Raw genomic sequence first — 24233 nt, 5'->3', positions numbered from 1 at the left:
TTTTAAAATCAGCCAGAGGACGACCAGAAGTTTGTGGATGTATATCAGAAGCACCCAACTGAGGTGAAAATGGCCGAAATGTAGTGGGTGCTCTGAGTTGTCTGTCGACCTGATCTATATGAGGGAAAGTTCAAGTCTATTCATAACATTTAGATTGTTTTTTCTGCTAATTATTGCCAAATGTCCCAAGTGCCTTGACAAAATAATACTGTAGGTATTAAAGAGGTACACGTGTCATACAGTAAATAAAATTTATTTTCATTGTTGAGACAACACACAGATTCCTCAGTCAAATGGAGTAAAAAGTCACTCATCAGTCAGCAGCCATGCCTGCATTTCACATAGCTCCTGATGCTGAGGGGAAGCAGCTTTATAAATATCAAGGCTCCTCAGGACTGTGTGCTGTGAGTGGGGGGAGGGGAGGGGAGGTGGGCTACATGTGGCTGTGGAGGCTCATTTGCGTTGAACTTGTGTAAAAGATGAAGGCAGCTGGATTGGTTGGACAGACTGGAAGGGCTGGATGGATTTCTTGCGGGAGTCTGGGGAGACCCTCTGGACTGCAGAGGGCAGCAGCTGGTTCCGTTTGATGATCTGCAGGGCCAGCTGAGTGTTTCCTGAAGACACATGACACATCAACATCATTATCTCTGGACTGGCTCAGAGACAGCGCATACATCAGGTTAAACCACGCTGTTCAGACCAGATGAACATGATGACTGCTTTAGTATTCAGAAAGCCATCAATAATCCCGAGCACTCTGAAGACTGATACCAGCATCACTGTGATGCCTCTGTACTGATCCAAATTATACTACACTGGCAGATATGATCTGATCTGAGAGCCAAACTTCTCAGCGTCGCTTTTACACAAATACCTCATTAAGAAATTTGTCAGAAGGAAAAATCTGTATCAAATGAACACAATTAGGGTTTCAATCAAAAGATGTCATTTATTAAACAAGTTAACCAGACACCTTTCTGTTACCGACATTTCACATTCACTCTGTTTCTGTTGGAACATTTTTAACTTGTGGATCAAAAAGCATCAAAACTGTTGGTCTGATGGTTATTGTGGCTATATAGGTTCTACACATATTTTTTGATCTACACAATGTGGGAAACTGACATGAGAAGATGCTTAACAACTTCTAATTGTTTCAAAGTGGCTAGGTAGAGTGTGCCAGTGAGTGTTTGTTGAAGATCTGACCGTTCTGTAGCTCTAAGTAGACTCCCAGCAGGATGGCCTCCGGTGGAATCTCCTTGGTGTTGACCATAGATGCAGCCTGATGAAGACGACACAAATCACAACTGGGTGAATTATAAATTGTTACTGCACTGTAAAATGATTTGGATAGGAGAGATTGTTTGGTGGAACATTTGCACTTTAGTCTTTGTTTTTCATGGATTTGAATGCAACATGGTGCACACATCAGACGCTTCAGTATCTTGTAATGTCAATATAAAGACCACTTTGGTTAAGTTTTGACCAAATCACCGGGTCTGAAAAGTCATCAACAATCATGGCAGCCTGAGGAGTCCAAATCATCACTTGAGAAAATTCCATGAAAAAGGAAAGACATACAGACACTGTACACTGTAAAACACCCACCAACCGCTGTTAACATCCGTTTCTCTTCAAATGTACAATGGAAATTTATTCCCGCATCAACTGACTCTGCTGTTGTCACAGATATTTATTGTCTCCACCACCAATTGGCTGTGATGGGAACACAGTGATATTGCTGCGACGTGTAATGAAGCTGAGGATGCTGGCTTTTCCCTTTTTCCCTCTGTCACTGTCAAGCAGTTTTAATGTCGTTCAATCAGCACTTCAAATTAGTTTGAACGAGAGATGTATGTAAATTACACTAAAACATTGTGCCAAGTATTGCCTGGTCAGTCCAGCACATGTGCAACTCTCAACAGATCAGAAAAGAAGTGAGATGTCTCACACTAACCCAATTCAGAATATCATTCATTATTGAATTATAGATTACGGTGACACTTTCAGGACCTGCTGCGGTCATGGAGCTTATGTCATGGTTACCTGATGCAGGCACTTGCGGGCCTTCTCATACTCGCTCCTCAAGCAATAGGCGCTCCCCAGGTTGAACAGCATCATGGCCCGAGCTGACGTCACACTGCTGGGGTAACACATAGGAGTCTGCTTGCCTGCTATACACACACACAGACACACACACACACACTGAGATTTTGGGAGTAAAAATCAGGCTTTAATGTTTGAAGGAGGTAGACTTACGAGACTCGACAGTATCATCTCCTTTCTCAGACCCTGTTGAGGAAAACAAATCAAGCATTTAGCACACATGATGAAATCCCTTGTTTTGTAGAATTATGTGTTAAACTCACAGACCTTGATCTTGCTCGCTGGTCAGCACTCCCATTGAAACATCACTGACATTCTCTGGGTTAAGGTGAGCAATAGCATCAGAGATTCTGTCCAATGAGATGAGGGCTTCAGCAGCGTACAGGTGACCCAGGAACCTAAAAACAAAGCAGAGGAGGAGAAGGACAAAGCAGACAGGTAGAGAAGGATCAGTGCACTCAGCTCTTTGGATTCTGGAAAGACTCATCAGCAGTTTGAGAAACTCAGCACTTACTTGAGGGACCCAGACACCTTAGTTTGATGGAGTAGTTTCTCAGCATGGTTTAGAGCCATCAGGTTGTCTCCCAGTGCTAATGCCACATAGGCACTACAGGCCAGGATGGAACATCTAGACATCAGACAGTTGGCATTAGACTTAACAGTTGGCTTGCTGTAGCAGTCTGCTGTTTTACTGCTGTTACACAGTGCACAGGGTTTAGCTTTAAATATGGTGCAATCATAAATTCAGTCAGAAATGGCTGCTCAGAAATGCTCAGAGCCTCCGCTGTATGGAAGATATATTGGGTCATAGTCAAGCCCTTGTAGAATTGAAAATGAAACGATATACAATTAAAAGATTATTATGTTATTTCACTACAAGCGACAGTAAGATTGTAATTTTATAAAAGGGGAATCAAAAGAGTACATTTAAAATATAAAATAATAATTTGAAAATGTATAGTGAGTCAATGAAAGAAGTGACATTTAAAATGCAAAACCTTAAAATATGTAAGAATTTTAGTTTATAACATTTTAGAAGTAAGTACAATTATCAAAAGAACATGAGGAATTAACTTAAGTCGTCTATGTATTGTGTTGTAGAGATATCTCTGGAAATTAGCGTGCTAACTGGCTAACCCAAGGCCTGAAACCCCCTTTCTCCCAGCAGTCAAATGGTCCTGTGCCAGAGATGTAAACGCAAACTCTCTGGCTAGCTGCAAGACTATCTGAGTTAACAGTAGCCAACATCATAAACAGACCATTGTTAGCAGCAGTTAGCTACTGTGGTGATATGCTGCCTGTATTAGTTTGGAGTGTGTTCAATAGGTGGTCAATTCTTATATATTGCACCTTTAAAATGAAATGCTCAAACTGACAGCATAAATGGTGACAATGAAAATGGCAATGCATATAAGATGGGAAACATCAAACGTAAAAAGGTGTATCAGACAAGCTGTAAATTCTTGAATAGCGTATTGTAGACTGTAACTGACATGAGTCAAACACATTGCATTTCCTCTGACTACTTCAGAATAAAAGCTAACTCCAGTTTGACCAGTTTGATACTGCAGCAGTAGGAAATGCTCAATTTTGCATGAGCACTGATAGAACTTAAACGACCCTTGAGTGTCAATGACACGGTATGATCAGGAACACCGACATCACAAGCTTACGCGGTGGAAAAAAGACCTGGCCGCGGCATTCTGACTGTACAGCCCTCTGGGTTGTACAGGTTGGTTAATGTTCCTGAATAATGACTCATGTCAGTAGAACTGAGGGGCGAAGAGAGAATGAGAAGAGATGAGAAGTCCCATTACCTGAGGTTTTCTACCTCCTGTTTTCTGAGAGGAGACGATGGTGCTGCAGATAAGAACTTATCAGCTTCCTGCCCTTTCCCACTGCAAAACACATAGTCAAACACAGCATTCATCAAAACAGCAGCTGTATGCAGGACAAACTCCTCTGTGGTCATTACAATAGGTTAACCCTAACGCTAACCCTAATGAGTTAAACAAACATCAGCCATTGGCATGAGGGGGTGCACTTGAACACACCATCCACCCAAACACCAATGTGAACCAAGTGGCATCCACATGAAAGCCAGAATCCAAGGTTCCCAAATAGAAAAATACTATGACAAGAAGGTCAAAGTTATGTAGTTTGTCTGTCAGTGGTTTTAGTGTTGTGGCTGATCAGTGTACACTGTAATATATTAATATATTAAGCCCATCTTCACTCCCACTGTCAATTCATCAAGATCACTGAGTCTTGTTGAATTTGAACCACTCATGCCAGTGTACTATATGGTGCCACATGTGTAACTAGCAAGCTAAAAGGTAGAACTTGGAGGTAGAAAACCCAGCATCACTGAGCTTACATACCATTTTAATTGTGTTTTTTAACAATGTTGCTTCACTGTGTTTACATCTTACTCATCAACATATGTTTAATGCTCTCATTAAACAATCCTTTCACTAACGTTTGGTTTGAGACTTTATACACCTTTAAGAAAATATGAGAATTTAAGAAAATGACAGCTTGAGTTTACCCAAACCTAGCAGTTAGTCGAACCTTCTATAAGATGACGTGTCAGGTAGATTAGGTTCATTAATGACACAAAACAGCACCATACATAAAAGACGCAGGGCAAAAACACAGACAGGTCGGACCTCCATGTTTAACACTTCAGTCACGTCCAGACCTGCCAACCTTGGAGAAATTTTATGAGTACAACTCTCCCACTCCCCCAAATAGCACAACCGTAACCTAAATCCTGTTCTGTAATTACTCTATTTATTTATTTTATGTTAATCAGCACCTATCCTGTCTAAAACCTTCTAGATCTCTAGACATTTGACCACTTTTCTAACTGAACAGGTGTTTAGCCTTAAGAAAACCACTAATCAGTGAGGCTAATCCGAAAAAAAAGGCTTCAATTTGCTAGGGAGCATAAAGATTGGACTCCGGAGCAATGGAAGAAGGTCATGTGGTCTGATGAGTCCAGATTTACCCTGTTCCAGAGTGATGCTGCATCAGGGTAAGAAGAGAGGCAGATGAAGTGATGCACCCATCATGCCTAGTGTCTACTGTGCAAGCCTGTGGGGGCAGTGCTATGATCTGGGGTGGCTGCAGTTGGTCAGGTCTAGCTTCAGCAACATTATGTGGCCAAAGAATGAGGTCAGTTGACTACCTGAATATACTGAATGACCACGTTCTTCCACCAGTGTATTTTTTCTTCCCTGATGGCAAGGGCATATTCCAAGATGACAATGCAAAGAGTGGTTCAGGCAACATGAGACATCATTTTCACACATGGATTGGCCACCACAGATTCCAGACCTTTACCCCATTGAGAATATTTGGGATGTGCTGGAGAAGGCTTTGCACAGTGGTCCAACTCACCCATCATCAATACTAGATCTTGGCAAAAAACGAATCCAACACTGGACATAAATAAATCTTGTGACATCGCAGAAGCTTATCAAAACGAAGCCACAGTGAATGTGTGCTGTAATCAAAGCCAAAGGCGGTCTAACAAAATATTAGGGTGTGTGACCTTTTTTTGGGTGGCAACTTTTTTTTTTTTTGGCCAGGCGGTGTCAATCTGAACTTGCATAGAAACTGAAACGGACGAACTGAGAAATGCAACAAAATGTACATTAGGAGAGCAGCAATTCGTTCAAGCGTACTTAAGGGTCAAAATGCGTACCGAGTACACAAAATGCGTACAAGTTGGCAGGTCTGCACGTCTTGAAAGTGACAACCAACATAAACAAGATCGGTGACTTCAGATATCCTTGCAGTGCCTACCTGGAAGTGACAACTGTTGTTAGCACGATGTCACAGTGATTCAGTCAAACCCTCCAAACCCACCTTTGTGAATTTCACAGGTAGAATGGAAACACTGCTCCAGTTCTTACCAATTAATCACTTCAATAACAAACCTTATATGTCTGTTGATATTAACCAGTGTGATCTGTGTGTGTGTGTGCGTGTGTGTGTGTGTGTGCACATGGGTGAGTGAGAGAGAGAGAGAGACCGACCTGCAGGCATCACTGTTCTCACTGCCACTTTCTGTGCTTCCTGACTGACTGGAAGTCTTGGAGCCTGTTTCTGTCTTGGTGTCCTGCTGCTGCTGATGTTCAGGCAGCAGCAGCAGAGCGTTCCTCAGGCAGATGGCTGCAAACTCCATACTGGCAACTGGGATAGCTGCCGACTGGCCCTCACTATCCAAACACAAAAACACACAGGGCTTGGGATGGTTCTGGGCAAGAGGAACATCAGCAGTATTAGTCGCTAATTACCTATCACTTAGTCAGTGTTATTATAGACTGGGAAACAGTGTGAGAATGATGTACATTGTATGTAATTCCATCAATAAAATGGTGCAGACATTAAATAAAACTCAAGTCAACATACAGAACAACCATACTGTATAAGAGATAATTCCATACAATCAATTTACTGTTTCAAAGAACCTAAAAAGTCCATTCAAGCATTTTGTATTGATTATAGCACCTTCAAGTCATGTAACTGCATATGTTTGATGAGCACCTCTTAAATGCATTCAGTGCAGTTTGAGATCTTTAGGTGTACAGTCCCAGCCCTTTATAGACATCCACAGGTTTGCATTTACATGAAACTCAATTAGCAGACTCTGGAAATGTGCCCGAGTTATGTCATCAAAGTGAAAATCATGTAATCACAGAGAGCAAAGCCCAGTAAAATGGCAATCATAACCAGTGAAGCGATGGTACAATACGTGAATTTTGGAACTTTGGTCAGATTTACTCAAGGCTCATTTAGTCCAAGTTCAAGCTTTAGGTAATGAACAGACATGAAACTTAAACTGATCTTTTTGCTTTTGGCAAGTGAGCAATAACTATTTTTTAAGTAGAAAACCAAGATTAAGAATTGATCATGGTGTCAGCATCTTACATGGATCCTACATGCAGCCTTCTGTTGGATAGCAAAGGTAAATGCATAAATAAGTAGTTCCTTTAGTGACGTTCAGGCAAGGGGGATACACTTGTTGGAGTTGATCCTAGGCCTGTCATGATAATCAATAAATCAATTAATCCTACGATAAATAAAAATGAGCTTGATAATTTTGTGAGCCTCGATTGTTTTCCTCGTGTCTCTCACGTGAACCCTTGTCAGTCACTCTTTGCCTCTGTGTGGGGAGGCGGGGCCCCTGATATAACACATAGTGCAACATGGGAGCTTCGTGAGGAGTAGCAAGCCAGAGGTAACACTAGTTGAGATTTGACGAAATAAAAACAAAAATGGTTTCAAAGCCGAACACGACAGCTGCAGTGTGGGAGCACTTCGGATTTAAACCGAATGACCGTGGTGAACCAGTTAACCTGGACGAGCTGGTATGTCGCATTTGTTGTTAAACAGTAGCAACTAAAAGCGGTAATACAACAAACATGCATCTGCACCTAAAGCATAATCATCCAATGCAGTTTTCCCAGCTGGGAAAAAAAACTGCAGCTAAAGCTACAGAGGGGCCATCTCTGTCTTCCAACAGTCCACAATCACTGGGGCGTTTAGTTGACAAAATACAAACAGGACAGTGCAAAATGGTGCGCACTCACAGAAAGTGTAGTTCGCTACATTGCTAAAAAGATACAGCCCTTTAATACCATGGAAAAGCCAGCATTTAGACAAATGCTGAAGACATTTGACTGCCAGTACAAATTACCTGGGAGAACATACGTGTCACAAACGGCAATTCCACAAGTGTACTGTGTGAAAGACGATATACTAAAAGGGTTAGGGTTATTATTTTTGGTTGCGTGTAATTCAAGTGCAATTTTTGCTAACAGAGACCGAGAGTCCTTTTTATTTATCGTTTCTGGTTGTTTTGTTAATTTACTTTGGATATTTAAAATGTCTTCTTCAAATTCCAATTCCAATGTTAAATATTCTTTAGAAATAAAAGTTTATTGATCTTTGAAAGGGTGTACTTGCATTATTATGACATTATCATTATGTTAGTTGAAAAATTGTCTATAAATGACAATATTATCGTTTATCGCAATAATTTCTGGGACAATTTATCATCCAGCAAAATTTGTTATCGTGACAGGCCTAGTTGACACTGACCTGTAGATAGTATTCTGAGTAGACTGGGATGCCAGGACAATCTTGCGATGGTAGCCCTGCCCGACAATAGACTGAACTATACCTTTCTTACAAGGTAAACCTTTGCTCTCCTGCTCTGAACCCTGAAAACATAAACAAAGAGGACACAACATTAAAAAAACTCAGCTAAAAGAAAAATCCAACAATGCCAGCGGTTAAACTCAAATAAGGATCTACATCAGTGGAGTCATACCCCTTTGTTAGCAGATATGCAGCACTCTGCGAGCCGCAGCCACAGTCGAGGGTTGGAATGGTAAACCTGCACAGCCTCCATCAGGCACTCAAACGCTGCCAGAGGCCTGCCGATGTGCAGCAGCTGAATACCACAGTTATACAGAAGCTCATAGCGCTTGTTGGCTAGTAGAGCACACATGGGGATACCAGTGAACGTCTTAGCTGGATATTAAAGGTAACGAGAGAAGAGAGGAACTTGTTATTCTCTAGAATGCATGTGTTAACAATACACTGGCTCAGTTCAAAACTGAAACAACAATATTACACAATGAGTGTGTTTACTGAATAAAGGGCAGTCCACACCAAGAATTATGATTATAACTAGAAAGAGAACTATGAGAGCCCTCACAGCTGAACAGTAAGATTCTGCAATGCAGAGCATGTGCTGCTCACTCCAGCTATGGAGGCTAGGGAAAATTGATATTGATGACCTGTTACTTTGTGAGAAATAAAAAGAAAATCCACCCAGAAGGCTGTTGTTGTATTAAATTCTTAATTAGTTGAGTTAGAATTTGACATTTTCTTCTTTTAAGTCAAATTCTATTCATATTTTTGGCTGAGTGACGGCAGCTATCCTTATGAACGGTATATAAAATACTTACCCCATTAGCACCAGTGACTGTTTGGCAGTAAATTGGTGTTCTTTGTGTGTAATTTGCAGCTTTATATGGGTCATTTAAGCATTTCATAACTTGCATGAAAAAAACAAGAGGGGGTTATTAGAGAAGACCAACTACAAAGTATTTCCTGAATGCCATCAATTATTTCACATAAGAGGTCAGCCACAGATTCAGAAACCAGAATTACAATCACTCCTGCAACATTATTTTATGGGAAAATAACCCTGACATCAAGTGACGGCCTTGTTAAACTGAGATGGATTCTCATTGGCTGGCTGTGTTTATATCGTTGATCAAACCACTCTAACAGTGATCCCAATGTTATCATTCACCTCTGTCAGTCCACACCACAACAATAAGGATATTGTTGTGGTGTGGACTGACGTTACTGTTATGACTCTCATGTACTTACTGTTATAATCATTGTTTCTGGTGTGGATGGCCTTTAATTCAACATCATCAATACTTAGTATGATCTTCATCATCATCATCTTAGAACACTTAAACTAGATGTGCATATTCCTCACAACGAAGCAGTACTCGATACAAATTCTGCTCCTGTCGGTTTGAAATATGACCTTGTAGACATGAAAAGCCTCTTCACATGAAGACAAAAGAAATATTTTTGAGTTTGGAGTGTGCAGTGGGATCTCTCCACACAGACAGTTTTCATTTTGTAAGTGGATATCTGTCTCTGAGATTATTGTCCACCGTAAGTATATATTCATATTTTCTTAAATGCTGCTGTGCAAAGTAGACAGTTTGGATTCCAATGTTGATGACTCCAATGACTGAGGTACTGTCTTCTATAAAGGTGTTTTCCAGCCTAAGGGTCTAAGTACTTGCTAAAATAATTCAGTATCACTTTAAAGCTCATCAGGTTCATTCAGGAAAGAGTACTTGCTGTGACCCACATTGCCCGTTACTTCCGTCTCCAAGCTGTGCGCATGTGTGGTCATTCTCTTGCAGTGCCTTCTTGAAGTAGAAAATGCCTAGGTTATGTTTCCCCATTGCAAAGTGAATGCAGCCCAGATTGTTCCAGAACATACATCGAACACATTCACCTGAATGAGACAAGACAATACAACAATCCATTACGTGGCCCAAAAATCATCAGATGTTTCAGTGATATCTTCAGTGCATACAGTATTTGAAAGCACCATTTAGGACATTAACATTACAAATCATGGTTTTTGACGCCAGGCTTATCAGAGAAAGCCATCAGTCATGAGAGATGTATGAGTTGTCACCTGTCTTGATGGGTCCAGGATGCTCTGCGATGTTGGAACTGTTCAGCAGCTTCACTGCTTTCCGGTAGTTTCCTCTCAGGTACTCAAAGTTACTCTTGAGGAAGAGTGAGGGTGCAGACTGATGGATGGGACAGGAAACACAGGTCAGAGCGAGAACCAGGAGAGGGTATGCACTGATGTCACTTATCCACATAGTTACCTGAACAATGAACTATAAAAAAAAGAATTCTCTTCACGACTTTTGCAAAGTACAGACACAGTTAATCCGATCTACTCCACAGTGGGTGTGTTGCTGAGGACCAATCAAAGTGGAGTGTTGAGTGGGAAGTTGTTTTGATCAGAAATGTTAACAATGTCATTAAAAGACAACGTTTAGCTTATCCGAAGCTCCAATATGGCGGCAACACATATATAAAACGACGGTGTACAGCAGTCAATAAGTAGTTTTTCTAGACAACCGTTCATCTGAGCAACTTCACACTTGGCGGTTGTGTAGCTGAGGACCAGAGGAAGTGCAGTGTCGAGGGTGAAGTTGTTTAGACACACAACACGTTTAATGAACTTCAAATAAACACACAAACAGTTTGGCGCAGAGCTTTCACTTAATAAAAAAACATAGTCACATCACATTAGAGCAGGGTGGGCTTCAGGGCTCTGACTGACAAAGGCATATATTCCTCTCAGTGAAACTACCTGGGAGAAAATGTGAGTGCACACAGGACAAAAAACAGAGGCAGTTTAACGAGCCCGCAGGAGTGCAGACATGTTGGTGAACAAAATGCTTCAGTTTGACTTCCTTTCATCAAGATCAGGCATCTGACGAATAGGGTCTACAATTATCATTATTCATATTTTATAACAATGGAGCGAAATGGACTACCTCAGTGACTTCACCCAAGCCGAAGTCACTGAGGTAGTCGGGAAGCTCCTCAGTGGCAAAGCACCGGGGGTGGATGAGATCCACCCTATTTAAAAAGGGGGACCGGAGGGTGTGTTCCAACTATCGGGGGATCACACTCCTCAGCCTCCCTGGGAAAGTCTATTCCAGGGTACTGGAGAGGAGAATTCGTCCGATAGTCGAACCTCAGATCCAGGAGGAACAATGCGGTTTTCGTCCGGGCCGCGGAACACTGGACCAGCTCCATACCCTCCGCAGTTTGCTCGAGGGTTCATGGGAGTTTGCCCAACCAGTCCACATGTGTTTTGTGGACTTGGAGAAGGCATTCGACCGTGTCCCTCATGGCATTCTGTGGGAGGTGCTCCGAGAGTACGGGGTCGGAGGCCTTCTGTTAAGGGCTGTACAGTCCCTGTACGAGCGGAGCAGGAGTCTGGTTCGCATTGCCGGCAGTAAGTCAGACCTGTTCCCGGTGCATGTTGGACTCCGGCAGGGCTGCCCTTTGTCACCGGTTCTGTTCATTATTTTCATGGACAGAATTTCTAGGCACAGCCACGGGCTGGAGGGGATCTGGTTCGGGAGCCACAGGATTTCATCTCTGCTTTTCGCGGATGATGTGGTCTTGTTGGCTCCTTCGGGCCGGGACCTCCAGCATGTCCTGGGGCGGTTTGCAGCAGAGTGTGAAGCGGCTGGGATGAGAATCAGCACCTCCAAATCCGAGGCCATGGTTCTCGACCGGAAAAAGGTGGCTTGTCCCCTCCAGGTTGGGGGAGAGCTACTGCCTCAGGTGGAGGAGTTTAAGTATCTTGGGGTCTTGTTCACGAGTGAGGGAAGGATGGAGCGTGAGATTGACAGGCGGATCGGTGCGGCGGCCGCAGTAATGCGGTCGTTATACCGGTCTGTCGTGGTGAAGAGAGAGCTGAGTCGAAAGGCGAAGCTCTCAATTTACTGGTCAATCTACGTTCCTACCCTCACCTATGGCCATGAACTTTGGGTCATGACCGAAAGAATAATATCCTGGATACAAGCGGCTGAAATGAGTTTCCTCCGCAGGGTGGCAGAGCGCTCCCTTAGAGATAGGGTGAGGAGCTCTGTCACCCGGGAGGAGCTCGGAGTAGAGCCGCTGCTCCACCACATCGAGAGGAGCCAGTTGAGGCGGCTCGGGCATCTGTTTCGGATGCCCCCAGGACGCCTCCCTCGGGAGGTGTTCCTGGCATGTCCCGCTGGGAGGAGACCCCGGGGAAGACCCAGGACACGCTGGAGCGACTATGTCAACCAGCTGGCCTGGGAACGCCTTGGGATCCTCCCAGAAGAGCTGGAGGAAGTGTCCGGGGTGAGGGAAGTCTGGGTGTCTCAGACAGACAGCTGCCCCCGCGACCCGGTACTGGATAAGCGGAAGAAGATGGATGGATGGATGGATGGATGGAGCGAAATGGAAGTTAGATAATGATGATGAAATGATCTAAATGAATGGTTATATCAATTGAGTTATAAAAATAAACCTTTACAAAGTCGAATGAAATAAGTCATTAGTCATGAGCTGACTAATTACAAAAAACTACTGATAGCTTAATCGCTAAAATAACTGTTTGCTGCATTATAGACTAACCAGAGAGAAGGTGAGGTTAACTCCCTCTCTCAGCAACAGTCAGTGTGAGGTGTGGAGTAGGGCTGCACGATATGAGGAAAATCTGCAATGTGTGATAACACTGTTAAATATTGCGATGACGATATAAGTTGCGATAAATAAACAAATATTGAAGTGTGCATATGAGCTTGATGTTAAGCTTTTAGCCAAACTTACCAAATTTCTTGTCTGAAATGGAAAAAGTAGGCCTATTTTTAACTCCATAACCCTCTGTAGGCCCCAAGGCCTATTTAACACTATTAAGAATAAAAATATATATTCTTACTGCACTTTATGACTAGTGCAGTAATTAAATATTCAAGGGCTGTCAATATAAATGTATTATCTTTCTGGCAATCAATTTGAAAACCTTAACCTTACAAGAAATATTTTGATTAATGCAATTTAATCACATTACCTTTTTTGACCCTAATCACCTCCCATAACTTGATCCACTTGTTGTTTACCTTCATGAGTCCTCTGACACACAAACTGGGAGAATGATGAGCGAGCAGACATCCCCTGCTCTGCTGAACGGATCGTTTCATTATAAAAAGTTTATAAATGGACCTTTTGATTAAACCAGTTGTTGTGCAGTCACAGTGATTAACGGTCTTTACAACGAAGCATGTGAGCATGCTGCTAACGTTAATGATGCTAGCGGTGTTTTCCCAGTGTGACAGAGCCGACAGTTACTGCACGTTTACTGCACCTTTACATCAGAGACAAATGGAATATATCACCATTCAGCATTACGTTGTTGAAGACTCCTGTGTACGTGATTACTTTGAAACACTGTAACACTGGCCAACCGCCTGGACCGAGACGCTCCGTCTCTCTGTCCTGAACCCCCGGGTGAACCTCCCCCCTCTGCGGGTCTCTGTTAAACACTAAGCAGAGTCTCCCATGTATGTTCTCTCCATGTTGTCTCGCTTCGTCCTGCCACTCCCGGTGCCGCAGTCCACAGCACGCATGATGCGTGTAAATCAAATGATTTTTCTTATTCATCGCATTTCAGGCAGTCTTTTGATGTGTTTATCGCACATGTAGTTTTTATGTAGAATGTTTGCCATTCGGGGGGGGACATCACATGCTGGTTTGAACAAGACAATGGAATAGCATTAAAAGAGACTGAGACTCACATTCCCTGCTGTGTTCATCACTGATTTGATCTCCCTTTTACAGGCCTTAGAGGATTTCATCTGAATGTAGGCTCTTACTTTGTACTGTAAAAAAAAATCAAACATCAATCACAGACAACAGGATGGAGACTGAAACAGAAACAGTGCACGTAAAAATCTAGAGGCAACTTGCCTGATGCATCTTTGATTTAGCCGCCTCAATCATGGCTGTGAACTCTGCTTTCTGGTTCGCTCCATCTTTGTTTGAAGTGTTGTTCTGGAATCCAGCATAGCACACAAACAACTGTCATCTGGATGCTTATCTAAGTGATTTCACTTTTTTCTTGATAGAGAACATCTCCTACCTCTCCCTTGCCATTCTTGTTGCCTCCTTGTACAGACAGCTTGTCTAGCACAGCCAGCAGATGGAGGGCCTTCTCTGGTTGGAAGGTGAGCAGGTACAGATCCACCAGCAGGAAGCACACGGCCTGAGCAAACTTCTCTTCTAGGACAAACACCATGATGAGTCTATGTCAAACTCAAGGTTGACACATGGACCTTATAAAGCATCTGTTCATCACTGGTACAACAGTCAAGTATATAAATTTTTTTTCCCATGTTGTGGATTTTATCATTGGAAATTGTTCTATTGACAACAGATGATGACCATCTTACAAACCATTAATGCTTGTGCATATAAGTAACATCATGTTAACAGAATGGTTTCTGTTCCTGCCTGCCTGGCTGCCTTCAGTGCCCGCCCCTATCATGGACATTGTGATGGTGTTGTGTTATATATTCAATATTAGATCGACTGAAAACAGATGAGCGAGCTCTGGCTATGACAGACTACATATGACTTGAATGCCACACCTATCAGCCTCCGGTACAATCATTTGATCCAACATTTAACAATACAGCGGTACTGCAAAGACTTAACGGTAGCCCATGTTTCCTTTCACCAACACCAGTGGAAAATTCCTTTATGAAAGAAATATCTTTAATGTGATACTTGTGACATGTCTCTTACTTTAGTTTACATTGAAAAACATTACAGTGATTAAAGTCTGTCATGCATGTATGGCTGCTGTATATCTAACGTTAACATACATCAGTTACCTGTCTGAGTCAGTTTTTTTTTTGAGGGGATTTAGATATTTTCATCAGAACTGGTCCTCAACTGATGATGAGGACTAGCCCATCCTCCATGCAAAATGGTGACAAAGTAAGATATGTTAATATGTTGAAAAATTTAACAATTTTTTTTAAAAAGTTCAGCCGATAAGTGGGGATGATCATTTTTGCATCACAATTTTCATTTTCACTGAAAAAATAATTGCTCGGTGCAAAACAAACAACTTTTTTGTTTTTTTACATCTGAAGAGCCAGATTTGTAAGGCAGGACACCTCTGCAGTGCTGCAGTACTCCATATAATTATTTAGATTCATTGTGCGGCTCTTCTGACAACGAAGATATATTCTTAAAAACAGCGCCTGCTCACACAATCACTAAATGTTATGTAGTTTTGTTCTTGATAAAAGTTTTAAAATGCCAATCAAAACTGCAACTGTTGATCAACTGATTGATAATCCAATTAAACCATCAGCACTAGATGTTACCAGACCCATATTAACAGCTTCAACATACCAAATGGTTCCAGAAACTGGTATAGCCTCTCCCCTATGGAGATGGCTTCAGAGAACTGCCGCATATGATAGTGGATGATGGCTTGATTATAGTACAGCAAGCTATTTTCAACATCGTCCAACCCATCTGCGTCCTCTGCTGATGTGTGAACCTGAAAAATAAGGACAGGATAAGCAATCAAGTGTTGTGTTTGAACTTCACTGAAAACAAATTCAGCTGAAAGCATGACAATAACACAACACACGTTTCAACAGTTACCTGGTTCTTCATTGCCATGAGAGACTGCTTCAGAATCCCTGTGGTAGTCTGACCACTTTTGTAAAACTTAACGACAGCTTTATTCATGGTGATCTTGTAGTCCTCTTTGTTGAGCTCCTGCAGGGCTTCAAGGTGTTTGAGAGACTCTTCATACTTCCCAGCCTGTGAGGAACACAGAGGCCCGTTTCACCACATTTGACAGCTGTCATTCTTGGATCTTAAAATCTAAAAACTTGTCACTAATAGGGGTGTCACGATTCTCAAGGTCAAGGTAAACTTTATTAACCCACAGGTGGGAAATTCATATGGTTACCAATGGTAAATGGTAACTTACCTTTGCACATAATAAAACATAACAAAGCATTTAACATGAAACTCTCACCAAAAAGCAACCGAAGCTTTATTTGTGATTGAATATGAGTCAAACCTTCATGGTAAAGCGTAATTACGACGAAAGAGGCACTTTTGAGATTTACCATAGTTTTGTTTTCGGGCAAGCTAATTTTCAATGGAGTGCATGGGGCACTGGCACGCTAGCATCAAATTGGCTACTTTTAACTACTCACTACTCACCGTGGAGCTCAATCTCCGGCGTTGTGCCGTCATTGCAGACAGTAAGTGTTGATCCCCGAGTGTGACCTAACAGGCAGGAGAGTAATGGTGGACCCATAGATATAACATACATAGACGCATCATAGATTGAGGAAGGTGTATCCCCAGCTACAATAATCATAACTCCCCAAATATTTACCGGATTTTCACACAGTTACAAATGGCAAAGATTTGGTTATGATACAGGACGCTGTCACAAAAATTATTTAAAATAAAAATAAAATTGTGAAAGGTAATGCCCTGTGATCTGGTAACAATACTGAACCGGTTATTGCAACCGTGACCTAGTGCTGGGCGGTATGACCAAAAACGGTTTACCGGTATATGACGGTATTTTTTTTTAATGCATAATCAGGTGTTCACAGCATTTTCTACTGGTTGAGAGAGGAGTTACTAACCCCTTTTAGATAGAAAAGTGGCACATTTGCTGCAAGGTAAAGGTTGCACTCTGCCGCCCTGTCTTTCTAAAAGGGAGGTTTAATATTCCTTCTTTCCCAAAAAGCCGCCACGGGGTAGGCATAAACATGTCATGTGACGTGAAGCACGAAGTTGGGCAACAGTGTGCAACATAAGCATCGGAAGAAATGGGGCGAAACTTGATAGATTTACTTAATTATAGACCTGTGGCCCATATTCTCGCCTCCTCAGTCAAACACAAGCTGATGTTAAACCCCCACTGTTAAAGGAAACGTGCAGCGGAGCGCCTCGCGTTAGCTGCCTCAAGCAACAGACAGCTAACCGGAAGCAGGTCGAATTTGTCTTCAAAATAAGAGCTTTACATTGCACCCCATTGGAGTTTAGAACTGGGTTCCTAGCGGGGGGCTTTTAATTTGAAAGTACTGACCGTAGTAGCGAACAGCAAGCTGACAGCTACAGAGACCGAGGAGAGCTTGCATCTCCCGGATCTCAGTGGCTTTCCAGTTGCTCATCTTGACATCCACAGATGAAGTCATGAACTGCTATCCTCTCCATCTTCACTGTAACGTAACACCAGAGCACTACTGTTTACCCTCACCATGCCTCGTAGTTGCAGCATGCCTGTTTAGAAGCGCAACACTGAAAAGGGTCCGGTCTGAAACAGTGTCGCGCTGATTCATATCACAACAAAAATATACACTGGTATTCGTTGTGAACCGGTATACCGCACAGCACTACCGTACACTGCACAAAATATGGTCATAGTTGCTCACTCTCCGTTGATTCCAACTGACTCTGGTGCCAGCCTAGAGTGAGGAGGCCCAACCAATATGGCGGCGACGCTGAATTACATTCCAGCACGTCATGAGGCGTCTACATATATTATGTCTAAGGGTGGGCCTCCTACCTGTTATGTTGCACTCGGGGATCGACACTTTTTGTCTGCCATGACGGCGGCGCATCGGAGGTGCAGAGGCAACCGTGAGTTGTTCAGAGAGAAAATAAAAGAAACAATAACAGGACAGGCAAAACAGTAAGAACACTGAGGAGACATGACAAGCATGTGTGAATAAATAAAATAGTTGAATGTTCATTTGAAATAGTTTAAAATACTTTTTTTTATTTTGTTGAATAATGTTGTACAGTCTAATTGCTGTAGGCACAAAAGACTTGTACCTTGTGGTCCTAATTTTCCTCTGCAGGTTTCTGTCACTTGACCTGCTACTTCTTAAAAAAGTCAGGTGAAGAGGGTGGGTCGGGTCATTTAGGATTTGATCTGTCTTTTTTAAACTGAGGTCACTGTGAAATTGAGCAAAATCCTCAATTCGATTAAATTTTCGATTCGTCACGGTTCAATTTGATTCTCGATTTTTACATTTTTTTTTTTTTTTAAAGCACAGGTTCCTATGCCATTTTTTGACTAGACTTTTATGCAATATAATATCTGACCTTTGTTCCCAATGTAGCACACCACATTGTCAAATTTAAAACATTTACTAACAACACAATGTAACAATAACCTATATCTTCAGTAAATTGGAAACTTAATAACCCGACATCTAGTTGCTGAAGAGCTTACAAACTGTGGCTTTTTTGTCGACACTGCAAACATTGTCAACATAACTCACTGGAAATCCAAAACACTTCCACACCAGCTGCTTCAGTGAAAGAGGAAGGTGTTCAAGTTCTGTTAGGGTTGTCAACCGTCCCTTGAAAAACGAAATTGTCCCGTATTTAGAAACAAAGTTGCGTGTCCTGTACTGAGCTGAAATGGGAGGCACTTTGTCCCGTATTTCCGTGAGAATTAAAATGGTCTTTAAAGTGTCAATGGAATCAATTAATGACAGGGTGTTTCATATGAAAATTTACGGTAATCTTATTGCCAGCCCTCTCCTGCTCTGTGATCAATGAGCTGACATGCTGGCACATTCACACAAGAATAATAATACAGAATCTGGTTCTTCTCATTGGTCGAAGTACTGTTGCTTGCAAGAAGATACTGGAAGAGACTGGGGCAACTGGGAAAACAAACCAGCATGGCTAACACGGAGGACACGGATTGACAGGACACTGCAGATGGTACACCTCCCACCATGTTACAGACTCAAGTGGGAAAGAGAAAACATGTGGCTAGAAAAAGTGTAGATAATGTCTACAAGGTGTACTGCACTGTCTGCCGGTGCACTTTTTCTGTAGCCCATGGTGGACTGTTTAACGTTAAACAGTGTGCTTCTAGGGGTCGACACATTAAAAACGTGAGGGACAACCAGGTGGACCCTTGAACGGTTTGTTGTCCATCAGGCAACAACAGAGGCAGATATGGTATATAAAAAAAATATTTATTTTATTCTGTCAAGGTTAGCAGGACAGATTTCAGTTAAAAATATTTTTTATTTTGCACTCAAATTGTTGAATGGAAGTCATCCAGAGGCTCTGTGCCAAATTTGGTGCAAAATGGCCTATAGGTGGCACTATGACAGATGCAAATATGTTTTTGACTTCAACTTACCCATTTTAAAGAACACATTCATAAACATCACATTTATGTATTTCACGAGTAGAGAGGTTTTCTGACATAGGCCCCGCCCACTTCTGCTGCACTTTTCCTTTGTTCAGTCACCACGCTCTAATCAACATAAATGCATTTTTCTTTGTCACTCCCCTTTTTTGTTGCCATAATAAAAATGTAATGAAATGCTATTGGTATGAAAACTTTTTCTCAAATATTTTTTTTTTTCTCTCAGATCATTTATTTTCTCGCATGTAATAAAGACACAAATCCAACTCCATATGTATCCACCCCTGTATAATAGGTTGGCCAATATTATTAGTCAATATTGGCACGGATTTCACAGATATACAGGTTTGACATCTATGTTGTCCAGTATGTACCCATGTTAGAGATTTCAATGCAGAAAGAGATGCTAAGGATAACTTAAATTTACCAGTGAAGTTTAACATTTCAGTGCACTGGTGTCATCTAAGACAAAAGTTTGTTTTTAAACTGCATGGATTAAAGCAAAAAAAATCTTTTGACTGAAACGTTTTTTCGAGTTGAAGCCAAGTCATATTTCCAATTTGTAATTTGTGAAACATGTTACAGGGCACGTTACTTGACACATGCTAAAAAAAGTTTAAATATTTGACCAACAGTGTTTTACAGGAGGATGATCTGAACAGCTGTTCTATTCACACTTGAAATGTTTTTGTCTTTTCAATGTAATTTTCAATTTATGAAATCAAACTGTGCCTTTTTTGCCAAGCTTCTCTCAAGTTTTACTCTTTCTTGACACTCATATTTGAGGGATCACTGCAAAAAAACTGCACCTGTATCGGCCGATATCAGAATCTTTATACTCGGCACAGCCCAATATTGGAGTATCAGTGGGGCCCTAATGGTGTGCATAACTGGTCCAATGAGAAATATTTGACAATCTGAGAATGAGACTCAACAGTCAGCGATCTTTCTCCATCATCAATACTCCTCTTGGAATACAATTCAAACTGTGAGTGGGAATCTGGATATCATGACTGGAGAAATGTAATACGTTGGACTTCAAAAGATTTTTCAAGTTTACATACATCACACCATTCCCTTAAAGGAGGGTAAGTGTGACATTTTGAAATTAAGCCTGGTGTGATTCTATCTCTTACCCAGAACTTATTACTCAACTGCTAGTGCTAGATGTACAGTAGCTGAGCTGGGCCATTTTGATGGGTGTCAAGGTGTTATAGCAGAGAATTGCCGAAGCTGTTGTGGATGGCTTTTTGAGTATGTAAGGAAAGAAAGAGTATGACATACCGAAAATGATTCATATGCACTGGCTGCCACTTCTTTCTCTTGGTCTGTCATTCCAGGAGACGATGAGCTGTCATGTTTTGCCTCATTTTGTTCTGTTGAAAATGAAAAGACAAGAAATGTCAGTCTTACGTAGCATTGGTCTCCAGCTAAGGCTAAAACTGCAATGGGGATGAGTTTCACTTAGTGCCACTTTATTAGGTAAACCTTTCTACTACCCCCAGAAAAGTCTGAATTCACTGACTCAACATGGATCCTCAGTGAGTCTGGTCCATGTTGGCACAAAAACTTCATACAGTTGCTGCAGATGTGTCAGCTTCACATTCCTGCTGCAACACCCCTGTTTCACCACATCCCGAAGGTGCTCTAATGGACTGAGATCTGGTGACCATGGGGGCCACTGGACTTCAATAAACTCATTCATTATAATAGAGCCACCTATGCTGTGACTTGGTCTGATATATAGCTGAAATAAGACAGACATAAGAAAACAGACTGTGGCCATACGTAGATGTCTGTAGCATAATATGTAATCATACTCCACTGATGGGAGTTTGGTGATATGACAGCCGCTTCTCTGTGAGAAGATAGTCAACAGGCACAGATTCTGCCATGCAACAGTGGTCTCAACAATGGGTTAGTAAGGTGGCTCAGTGGTCAGAACCGTAGCCTCACAGCAAGGAGGCCTGAGGTCAATTCTTGGCAAGGACACAGATTAGGTTTACTTGGTTTACAATGTGTAAGATTGTGACAACTTAAGACAATAAATCCTGATTCACATCTACATATTCTGTGGGAGTTCTCCCTTTAATAAATATGTTTATATCACTTTTTCAGTGCTTAATTATAGGGCTTAATTTGTGCCAATAAAATATCCCCCACACCACCATCCTCACCAACACCACTGCCAGTACCAGAAGCATGAACTGTTGACACAAAGCAGGATGATCCAGCCAGTATGTGGCAATAAAAATGAGAATTACAGTCCTGTTCAGCTGTGTGAGCCTGTGCCTACTGATGCCTCAGTCTCTCGTTTGAAACCAGTCTTCCTTTAAAGGGTCATTCCACAAGTTTTCCACATCAAAGCGTGTTAACATGTCTTGGAGAGAGATGCTGCACATGCGAATAAAGTAGTATAAAGCCTGTCTCCAGGGGAAGCTGCAAGTAATCTGATAAATTCCCTGTATGATGTCACACTATGGCAGAGTTGCACTGTGGATAATCTAGACACCTGACTTTGAAAAGCAGTCCACTAGTTTAACATTGCACTACTACAACAAAGTTGGACTCATTATGGACAGTTTAAAGACATAATCAAAATCGACACATTACAGAGATATTACCTTTTTCATTTCACACATTCTTCTTGCCTTTCAAAACACTGAGCCTACATTACCCACAATGCAAGTTAGCAAGAGTGAATTCACTGGAGGCAATTTATCAAATTACACAGAGCTTCCTCTGGAGCCAGTACAGGCTTTCTACCTCCTTTTTACATATGCAGCATCTCCCCAGGGCAAGTAAACACACTTTGCTGGAGTGACCTCCACAAATTTACCACAGCAACATGTGTTAACATGCCTTTAAGGCATTCACTTGGCAGTTTAGAAATACCCTCGGTGTAAGTGACTCCCTCCAGTCAGCTTGAAGCAGTACAAGGCATTTTCACCTGCATGCAGGCTGTTTTTTGTGTTTGGCAAAAATCTGTGTGAACAACAGGCTGGTGTGGTGAAATCCCAGGACAGCAGCAGTTTAGACATGCTGGCTTTAACAATCCTTCGACAGTCAAAGTCACTTACATCACACTTTATCCCCATTCTGGTGTTTGCTCTGAACAGCAACTGAAGCTCCCGACCATGTACTGACTGCCACACGATTAATTCAGTTTTGATAAAGTGTGCCCTGTGTGCTAGAGGTGAGGAGATTTCAGCTGGACAATAAGTTACATCGCAACATTGCTCCCATGCTTTGAACTGTGGACTGACGTAAGTAAGTCTAGATAGATAGATAGATAGATAGATAGATAGTTTATTCATCCTGAGGGAAATTTGGAAACAATTACATTACTTACATGGAAGGTATGTCAGAGGCAGGCAGAGATCATCTGCAAGTGATAAAAAAAACTAAAAACTTCAGAGTATTTTTTTCTAACAGACATCTCAGGGTACATGTCAGAGTTTATGAAGCACGAATGGGACGAGACCCATGCTGAGCATGACTAATGCCTCACAACAATTACTAACTGCATTAGCCATTTTCACCTGAGCTCAGTCTGCAGTCATCCAGCAAGTCCAGCTAATCAGCCAAGATCTGAGAAGCCCAGTCAACTTTACCATCCAACTCTAACAGATACAAATGCCTTATCTAAAAGCTGCCATGAGAAAACAATATTACTGTTAGATCACAACAAACGTGTAAGGCACTGCTGATGGATACATGTTTTCTTGTTTTGTAAAGACAGCTTGCAGCTTTTATTTTGCAGACTGCTGCAGTCTGATCATTGGAAGGACTTTCTGAATAAGAGGGGAATTTAAATAATGAAAAAATAGCCAAGTAAAGTAAGTTAGATACATGCCATACACTGAGATGCATCGAGAATCGTTTGCATATGAATCATAATTGAATCGAATGCTGAGTCCAGTGAAGATGCACCTGTGTACTGTGTTCACAGTACATGAGCTGACAGTTGACCTTAAATTGAGAACCTCAATCAAAACTGTGACATGTGATATCCCCGCTCTGGTGTCGCTCTTTACCTCACTGTGAATTAAAATCACGTCACCCGAGAGCCGTTTACATCGCTTCTCCACGACAACCGTAGCTAGCAGTTACTAATGAACCGGTGAACCACCGTAAATGTTACTGTGGGCAGGAGCGCATGGGGTTAATGCTAGCCTTGGATAGTGTTACTGCTCGGTGTGTGTGTGTGTGTGTGTGTGTGTGTGTGTGTGTGTGTGTGTGTGTGTATACGGTACCGACAGAAGTCTGCATGCATTTTTGGCTCGCTGATGCTCGGTTAGGAAGGAGCTCCAGAACTACATTTCTGTCTAATTTCTCCAGAACACGTCCTCGAGCAACATGCATCACGGCTAGGCTATCGTTTAACGGCGCAGGCGTCCCGGGGGGCTCTCCTCTGCGCACAGCACAACCTTAGCATCAACCGAGGGTTACATGAGCGATTCACTTCAGGGTTAAATCCATTCTTCATGTGATCATTTAAGTGTAAAGGTGCATCTGTTCAGGGAGTTCAAGCTAGCTCAAATAGGCTATAACTACAGTTAGCTATCCAGCTACCTTTAGCTGACACTCACCTGTATTTTCTGCCATTTGTGGGACCGTTTAAGGACGGTTAGAAATCTTGATTTCGTAGTTAAGATTAGATTAGATTAGATTAGATTACGCGAACTGGCGCAAAGAGTGTTAAATTAATGCGTGAATACTCAACATTCAGTGTTTCACACATAAGATGGCTAGCCACACTCTGTCCCGTCCGCTC

General features: G+C 41.9%; 1 protein-coding gene across 4 annotated transcripts; it reads right to left on the bottom strand.

Moving 5' to 3' along the window:
* Window positions 1-237: 237 nt before the first annotated feature.
* cnot10 (CCR4-NOT transcription complex, subunit 10) lies at window positions 238-24233 on the bottom strand. Of its 4 annotated transcripts, none has more exons than XM_037075204.1 (19): window positions 23713-23877; window positions 20741-20832; window positions 15910-16071; window positions 15652-15802; window positions 14369-14508; window positions 14197-14280; window positions 14025-14108; window positions 10361-10478; window positions 10025-10174; window positions 8450-8652; window positions 8218-8339; window positions 6150-6332; window positions 3924-4004; window positions 2621-2734; window positions 2374-2504; window positions 2260-2292; window positions 2047-2171; window positions 1207-1282; window positions 238-614 (listed from the first exon to the last, which is right to left on the bottom strand). In XM_037075204.1, the coding sequence occupies exons 1-19, from the start codon at window positions 23819-23821 to the stop codon at window positions 454-456; spliced, it is 2319 nt and encodes a 772-aa protein (XP_036931099.1). In that variant the 5' UTR covers window positions 23822-23877; the 3' UTR covers window positions 238-453. The 4 variants fall into 4 exon arrangements, with proteins under 4 accessions (XP_036931099.1, XP_036931097.1, XP_036931100.1 ...); XM_037075202.1 differs by having other exon boundaries at window positions 2047-2174; window positions 23713-23864; XM_037075205.1 differs by lacking the exon at window positions 23713-23877 and adding an exon at window positions 24049-24233 and having other exon boundaries at window positions 454-614; window positions 2047-2174.

Source organism: Acanthopagrus latus, chromosome 17 (genome assembly GCF_904848185.1).
Source record: "Acanthopagrus latus isolate v.2019 chromosome 17, fAcaLat1.1, whole genome shotgun sequence".
Classification (NCBI taxonomy): Eukaryota; Metazoa; Chordata; class Actinopteri; order Spariformes; family Sparidae; genus Acanthopagrus; species Acanthopagrus latus.
The sequence above is the reverse complement of the archived record's forward strand: the minus strand, read 5'-3'. Positions and strand labels throughout refer to the sequence as shown.